At 47.2% G+C, this 8914-nt stretch overlaps 1 protein-coding gene across 1 annotated transcript; it reads right to left on the bottom strand.

Annotated features, from left to right (window-relative positions):
- Positions 1 to 6939: 6939 nt before the first annotated feature.
- On the bottom strand, positions 6940 to 7914 carry LOC137333861 (probable G-protein coupled receptor 139). The gene has a single exon (XM_067998248.1). The coding sequence runs from the start codon at positions 7912 to 7914 to the stop codon at positions 6940 to 6942; it is 975 nt and encodes a 324-aa protein (XP_067854349.1).
- Between the last annotated feature and the right edge of the window lie 1000 nt (positions 7915 to 8914).

The raw sequence follows: 8914 nt of genomic DNA, 5'->3' as shown, positions 1-8914 counted from the left end.
TGCCTCAGTTTCAGCTCCAATTAAAAGCAGCCGGCACGAAAGTACCAGCACTAAACGAGCAGCTCGAAACAACCCGCGCGAAGCAACACGATATTTCTCATCAACAAAGATTGTTTTTCACCAGTAACAAAGTGCGATGTCTTTCGCACTATATCTACGGTGTGACACCCACCTTGTGACGTTGACAGCGTGACGTCTGCTGTGCGGCATCCAGCGTGTGACATATCACTGAACATATTAGTGAACCTCCCATGATGTTGCTCACAGAATCAGATGCGCCGTGTTACACCATGAATGCAGATTGTATATTCTGCTGCTGATGGAGAGGCTTCACTTTAAGTAATTAGAGCCGGACTTCATTCAGAGCATTTTATTCAGAAATATTTTAAAATCAGTTTTTTTATAATAAATGTATTTTTAGCAGCAGTTTATTTTTCCAACTGGAAGGATCCAACCTGAAGTTTATAAAATGGTTTTCTAGATTGAGCCTTATACTTTAATTGAGAGACATTACCCACAGTTTGTCGTTACTGAGTTCTGGTTTACTGTAGTTGGATGAACTCTGAAAATAATTGGAGGGAATTGACGAGTTCACTATCTTTATTCTAATCGTTGTATCTTTCTCCACATTCAGTTAGTGAAATCTTATTCTTTACATATTCAGGCAGAGACAATGTAAGATAATGAACTGCAAGAAAATAGCAATTAAGAGAATGTTTGACGAGGTGTGTATGGCGCCATCGTGTGACACAGGAAGTGTGACTGAAATACATCAGACGGAGTTATGAATCTCCCATGCCATTGCTCACAACTTGGTATACATTGATAGGGATGTCATACCATGTGACGCCAAGTGTATTATAAATAGGTCACTCAATTATAAGCCCCAATTTTAACCTCACCTACCCGGCGGGAATGGGGCAGGTTCGGGTCATACGCCCGTTTTACAACTCTTCCGATTTTACACTTCATTGAAAGCAAAGTTCATTGCATGATGATCAGGAGAATGACCCCAGGGCCTTTTTTACCATCAGGATCCAGACAGAACCAACAGCAACCTGATAGAACCAACGGGATCAGGATAGAACCAACATGATCCAGTACTTTATTTATTCATCCATGGGATGTGGGTGTCGCTGACAAGGCCAGCATTTATTGTCCATCCCTAATTGCCCTTAAGAATAGATAACTTTTTTTCGCTGGTGGGGTTACGTGTAGCGTGACATGAACCCAAGATCCCGGTTGAGGCCGTCCTCATGGGTGCAGAACTTGGCTATAAATTTCTGCTCGACGATTTTGCGTTGTCGTGTGTCTCGAAGGCCGCCTTGGAGAACACTTACCCGAAGATCGGTGGCTGAATGTCTTTGACTGCTGAAGTGTTCCCCAACTGGGAGGGAACCCTCCTGTCTGGCGATTGTTGCGCGGTGTCCATTCATCCGTTGTCGCAGTGTCTGCATGGTCTCGCCAATGTACCATGCTCCTGGGCATCCTTTCCTGCAACGTATGAGGTAGACAACGTTGGCCGAGTCACAGGAGTATGAACCATGTACATGGTGGGTGGTGTCCTCTCGTGTGATGGTGGTGTCTGTGTCGATCATCTAGCATGTCTTGCAGAGGTTGCCGTGGCAGGGTTGTGTGGTGTCGTGGACGCTGTTCTCCTGAAAGCTGGGTAATTTGCTGTGTACGATGGTCTGTTTGAGGTTGGGTGGCTGTTTGAAGGCGAGTAGTGGAGGTGTGGGGATGGCCTTAGCGAGGTGTTCGTCGTCAAACCAGCAGACAAAGGAGGAGCCATCGTCATACAGAACAGAACGGACTATTGCAAAGAAGCATACCGACAACTGGACAACCAGGAACACTACAGACGGTTACCCGCAGATCCGACCAATGAACACACCCACCAGCTCAACAAACTGATCAATACCTTCGATCCAGACCTTCAAAGCATCCTACGCACTCTCATCCCACGTACTCCCTGTGTGGGAGACTTCTACTGCCTCCCAAAGATACACAAAGCCAACACACCCGGACGTCCTATCGTATCAGGCAACGGAACCCTGTGTGAGAACCTCTCTGGATACGTCGAGGGCATCCTGAAACCCATCGTACAGGGAACCCCCAGCTTCTGTCGCGACACTACAGACTTCCTGCAAAAACTCAGCACCCACGGACCAGTTGAACCAGGAACACTTCTCACCACGATGGACGTCTCGGCACTCTACACCAGCGATGCCCACGATGACGGCATCGCTGCGACAGCATCAATACTCAACACCAACAACAGCCAATCTCCAGACGCCATCCTACAACTCATCCGCTTCATCCTGGATCACCATGTCTTCACCTTCAATAACCAGTTCTTTACCCAAAACACACGGAACAGCCATGGGGACGAAATTCGCACCCCAATACGCCAACATTTTCATGCACAAGTTCGAGCAGGACTTCTTCACTGCACAGGACCTCCAACCAACACTATACACCAGATACATCGACGACATTTTCTTCCTATGCACCCACGGCGAAGAATCACTGAAGAGACTACACGATAACATCAACAAGTTCCATCCCACCATCAAGCTCACCATGGACTACTCCTCAGAATCGGTTTCTTTCTTGGACACACGAATCTCCATCAAAGACGGGCACCTCAGCACCTCACTCTACCGCAAGCCCACGGACAACCTCACGATGCTCCACTTTTCCAGTTTCCACCCTAACCACGTCAAAGAGGCCATCCCCTATGGACAGGCCCTGCAAATACACAGGGTCTGCTCAGACGAGGAGGAATGCGATGGACACCTACAGACGCTGAAAGACGCCCTCGTAAGAACGGGATATGACGCTGGACTCGTCGATCGACAATTCCGACGGGCCACAGCGAAAAATCGCATAGACCTCCTCAGAAGACAAACACGGGACGCAACCAACAGAGTACCCTTCGTCGTCCAGTACTTCCCCGGAGTGGAGAAACTACACCATGTTCTCTGCAGCCTTCAACGTGTCATCGATGACGACGAACACCTCGCTAAGGCCATCCCCACACCTCCACTACTCGCCTTCAAACAGCCACCCAACCTCAAACTGACTATGGTGCGCAGCAAATTACCCAGCTTTCAGGAGAACAGCGTCCACGACACCACACAACCCTGCCACGGTAACCTCTGCAAGACATGCCAGATCATCGACACAGATACCACCATCACTCGAGAGGACACCACCCACCATGTACATGGTTCATACTCCTGTGACTCGGCCAACGTTGTCTACCTCATACGTTGCAGGAAAGGATGCATGGTACATTGGCGAGACCATGCAGACACTGCGACAACGGATGAAATCGCCAGACAGGAGGGTTCCCTCCCAGTCGGGGAACACTTCAGCAGTCAAGGACATTCAGCCACCGATCTTCGGGTAAGCGTTCTACAAGGCGGCCTTCGAGACACACGACAACGCAAAATCGTCAAGCAGAAATTGATAGCCAAGTTCCGCACCCATGAGGACGGCCTCAACCGGGATCTTGGGTTCATGTCACGCTACACGTAACCCCACCAGCGAAAAAAAGTTATCTGTTTTTAATACAACGGATCATTCTCTGGCTTTCTCTTCCTTTCGGATGTCTCTCTCTCTCTCTCTCTGTCTTTTGTTCTGGCCGTTTGTGTATTCGGTTGACCTGTAGGTAACATCTCTCTGTCTGAACACTTTGATTGCCTTGACAACGGGCAGTTGGAAAGATTATCTGTAATCACCAGGTATTGTTCTCTGACTATAAATGCGGCAACTTTCCATGGAATCCGAATCCCTCACTCACCTGACGAAGGAGAAAGCCTCCGAAAGCTTGTGATTTTCAAATAAAACAGTTGGACTATCACATGGTGTTGTAAGATTCCTTACATTTGTCAACCCCAGTCCATCACCGGCATCTCCACATCATGCCCTTGAGAAGGTGGTGGTGAGCCGCCTTCTTGAACTGCTGCAGTCCGTGTGGTGAAGGATCTTTCACAGTGCTGTTAGTCGGGAGCTCCAGGATTTTGACCCAGCGATGATGAAGGAACGGCGATATATTTCCAAGTCAGGATGTTGTGTGACTTTGAAGGGAACGTGCAAGTGGTGTTGTTCCCATGTGCCTGCTGCCCTTGTCCTTCTAGGTGCTGGAGGTTGCGGGTTTGGGAGGAGCTGTCGAAGAAGCCTTGCATTCAGTGCATTTTGTAGGTGTTACACACTGCAGCCACGATGCCCCGGTGGTGAAAGGAGTAAATGTTTATGGTGGTGGATAGGGTGCCAATCAAGCGGGCTGCTTTGTCCTGGATGGTGTCGAGCTTCTTGAGTGTTGTTGGAGCTGCACTCAGCCAGGCAAGTCGACAGTATTCTATCACAATCCTGACTTGTGCCTTGTAGACGGTGGAACGGCTTTGTGGAGTCAGGAGGTGAGTCACTTGCCGCAGAATACTCAGCCTCTCACCTGCTCTTGTAGCCACAGTATTTATGTGCCTGGTCCAGTTAAAATTCTAGTCAATTGTAACCCCCAAGATGTTGATGGTGGGGGATTCGGTGATGGTAATGCCGTTGAATGTCATGGGGAGGTGTTTCGACTCTCTCTTGTTGGAGATGATCATTGCCTGCCGGTTGTGTGGCGTGGATGTTACTTGCCACTTATCAGCCCAAGCCTGAATCTTGTCCAGGTCTTGCTGCATGCGGGCACGGACTGCTTCATTCTCTGTGGGGTTGTGAATGGAACTGAACACTGTGCAATCATCAGCAAACATCTCCACTTCTGACCTTATGATGGAGGGAAAGTCATTGATGAAGCAACTGGAGATGGTTGGGCCTAGGAAACTGCCCTGAGGAACTCCTGCAGCAATGCCCTTGGGCTGAGATAAGCCAACAGGATCCAGATAAAACCAACAGTTTCAAAATAGAACCGACAGGATCCCGATAGAATCAACGGGAACCACATAGAATAACAGGATCCAGATAGAACCAACAGGATCCAGATAGAAACAACGGGATCAGGATAGAACTAACAGGATCCAGCAGAAGGAATCCAGGATTCAGACGGAACTCAGAGCGGCGAGAGAGAACTGAGAAGAACTAGATGGAACCGAGAGGGGCCAGACAGCACCGTGTGGGAGAGGACAGAAGTGAGAGTGTCCAAGGAGACCAGGGACCAGACAGAACAGAGAGGATCAATGTGAGGACCGACAGAATTCTAAGGGTTTGAGAGCGGAAGAAATGTCACAACATGGGTCCACAGATGTGCAGCGAAATGGATTGGAACACCAGGCCTGATGATTCAGACCCACTTTAACCCACTTCTTTAGGGTGGAATGATTTTAGTTGCCCCATTTAGCCAATTGTGTCTTGTTGCTGTTTTTCCAATCGACTGCAGTGAACAAGTATCGTGTTCGGACCAAGGGATCTCACCGCGATATTACGGCCAATCACCAATTGGCAGAATTGTCTGAGCAGCAAATGATACTCGGTGAACTGGAACATCAGCCTTCACCTTCTAACATGATATCGATTGGAAGCGATAGGTTACACTCCGGCCCATCTGCTTTATTGGTTCTGTACAATAACATGTTTCAGTAACACACTCGAATTGGTGGCACCTTCTGACGCCGTCCTAATACTTTATACTCTGGGCAATCAGTAAATAAAAATTCTAATAATCAATAAATAATACTTGTCCTGATATAAAACCATAACGCACACATCTCACGCAGTTAATGATTGTTTAGCCACAGCGGCCATTGTTATTTTGGCAAAGTTTGATACAAATACAAATCTATACAGAAAGGAAACATGAGACGATTAGAAGTGAGAAAAACGAGACCAAAACCACCACTTGTTAATAAAGATTGTCACTCCGTATATATGGCTCACTGTTGTATCGAAAACAATGTGGTGGGTTCTCTTGTAATAACACTGCTCTAGTACACGGGGTATCAACTGGTCCTCAAACATTGACGTGTGTATTTCCATACAAGATCCGGGCATTTAAGATCAAGGTGAGGAGCAATTTCTTCACTCAGAGGGTTGTGAATCTTTGGAAATCTCTAACCCTGAGAGTTGTGGATGCTGATTCCTTGATTACATTCAAGGCTGAGATTGATACATTTTTGGATACGAAAGGGAATCAAGCGATATGGTGATCGGGTGGGAAAGGGGAGTTGAGGGTGAAGATCAGCCATGATCTGATTGAATGTCGGAACAGTCTCGAGGAGACGTATGGTCGTCTCCTGCTCCTATTTCTTATGTTCATGTATCCTTAAGTTCACTCTAAAATGTTCCAAAAATACAGGCTGCTGAGTGACTGAGGTGCCTCACCACAGGCTGCTGATTGGTGAAGGCCCCCACTACAGGCTTCTGAGCGACTGAAAGGCTTATGTACACGCTGTTGATTGACTGACGGGCATAACGAGAGTCTGTTGAGTGTCTGAGGGACAAACTATAGGCTTCTGAGTGACTGAGGGTCTTAACTACAGGCTGCTGAGTATCTGAGGGGCCAAATTACAGGCTGCTCGGTGATTGAGGGACTAACTATAAGCTGACGAGTGACCGAGGGGAATAACCAGTGGCTGCTGAGGAGTGAACAACTTAACTACAGGCTGCTGAGTGAATGTGGGACTAACTACAGGCCGCAGAGAGGACCCACTCATGATGACACGAAGGATAAATTTAACGTGTCTCTTTTCTGTAGAATTGGAGATCTTTAGTCTTTGTTTGATTTGATTTTCATTTCGTTGATAATCAATATTCAGCTAAGAATCCTGATGAACAATTGTTCACAATGCTGCCAGTCACGGTTAAATGAGTTCCAACGCAGGTATTGTTGGATTAGCTTTAAAATGGCGCATGATTATAATTGTTTCAGTGATGTTTTGTGTTTCTAGTAACATAAACCGGGATTGAATTTATGGGATGGAATGTGCAACAGAATCAGTTCTGGTGCAGTAATGTGCTCAGCTCTTGCTGTTTTTTAACTAACTGGACAATCAGAACAAAGGGATAAGTGAGCACATTCTTAAACTCCTCTCGGACTTTGGTCTGGGTCACGACGTAGATGCAGGTGTTGCTGCAGGAACTGAGGAGCTGGAGCATTGGCCCGATGTAAAAAATGACGGATGGAAGGTGATTTCCGAAGAGTACATCAATGAAGTGATTTAACATAATTCGTTCGTGGATGGTGTACACAGCTTGTGTCATCCACAGCAGTATGAAGCTTGCAGATATGCTGAAGAGCAGAATGATGGACTTCCTGCGGTTCTCCATCTCCGTATCCTTGTGATTCTCCCTGTCCCTGTTCCCCCGGAGCTCCCTGCGCACTCGACTCGCCACTAAAATGTGTCTGACAGTCAGAGCGTTTAGGAGCAGGATCAGGACGAACGGCAGCAGTGGAGTAAACACATGATGGAACAATTCAAATGCTTTCCACAGGGGTGAGCTATAGTAGCTGAGCTTCACCATGCAAAACAACGGGATGGAAAAGAGATACACAGGTTGATATCGAAAATACCAAGGGACGTTCTTCAAAGAGCTCAGCGCACACACTGTTCCGATAACCACAGCCGCTGTTCTCACGGTGCAATATTGAGCTTTCAGCTTCTGGCAACAAATGGCCACAAATCGATCAAAGGTGAAAGCGACCGTGAACCAGACAGAACAATCCGTGGCTGCATGAGTGAGGCAGTCAATGAGACCACACAGGGTAATCTGGTTTGTGAATGGATCCGTGAAATAAAGGGGGATAATCTGCTTCAGTATCACGTCAGTGAGGATAACCGTGAGATCAGCCGCTGCCATGGCCACCAGGTAACAGGTGATGCATCGGGACAGACCGCACTTTCCCCGGGACAAGATCGGGATCACCAGCAGGTTAACTGGGAGAAATCGGAACAAAAAGATCAGTGACATTACTCATCAGATTGGCAACAAAGAATGTACCGGATTTTGAGAGGAATTTATACTGTCCTTACTGCATTCAGCAAATGGACACTGATACCTTGACCTGGTCAGTGCTATCAAATGGAGACGGAACTCTGGACCTGGACAGCGCTACCTTAGAATCACAGAATGATTGCAGACCAGGTGGAGGTCATTCGGCCCATCGAACCTGTGCCCGCTCTTCATAAGAACAATCCAATTAGCTCCATTCCCCCGCTCTTGCCCCGTAGCCCTTCAATTATTTTCTCTTCGAGTATTTATCCAGTTCCTTTTTGAAAGCCACGATTGAATCTCCTTCCACCACCATGACAGGCAACGCATTCCAGTTCATAACCACTGGCTGCGTAAAACAACTTTTCCTCATGTCGCCATTGGTTCTTTTGCCAATCACCTTAAATCTGTGTCCCCTGGTTCTCGGCCCTTCCACCAATGGGAAAAGTTTATCTTATTTACTTTATCTAAACCTTTCATGATTTTGATGGAGACTGATCTCCAGACCTGGGAAGTCTAACGAAAGTCCAGGGTGGTGGGAAACAGTGAGAGCGAAGCGGGGACAGAAACAGCGCAGAGCAAGAGTTCACCAGAGTGAGAGCGGACCGACCGCGTTTTGGTAAAAACCAGAGTGACATCACAGGTAAAGCAGGTGGGTGATTGGTGGTGAGTGCATCTTTTTCTTTGGACTGTGGGCTAAGTTTCACTGAAACCATATGTCATAAAATTAAAATTATAATTAACTAAACTTAATTAAACAAATGACATGAGGTTTGGATTGAAATTATAAATAATTTGATTGACAGCGACGTAATTAATTAAATAAATACTAAAGAAATGGCAAGGCAGGAGATGTGTTGCAGCTGCAACATGTGGGAACTACTGAACAGTCTTGTCCGGGGCGGCCACATCTGCAGTAAGTTTCTGCAGCTCGAGGAACTTCGGCTCAGAGTTGAGGAGCTGGAGTCCGAGCTGCAGA

This window comes from Heptranchias perlo, chromosome 16, assembly GCF_035084215.1.
Source record: "Heptranchias perlo isolate sHepPer1 chromosome 16, sHepPer1.hap1, whole genome shotgun sequence".
NCBI classification, from domain to species: domain Eukaryota; kingdom Metazoa; phylum Chordata; class Chondrichthyes; order Hexanchiformes; family Hexanchidae; genus Heptranchias; species Heptranchias perlo.
Note: the sequence above shows the minus strand (reverse complement) of the source record. Positions and strands in the feature narration are given on the sequence as shown.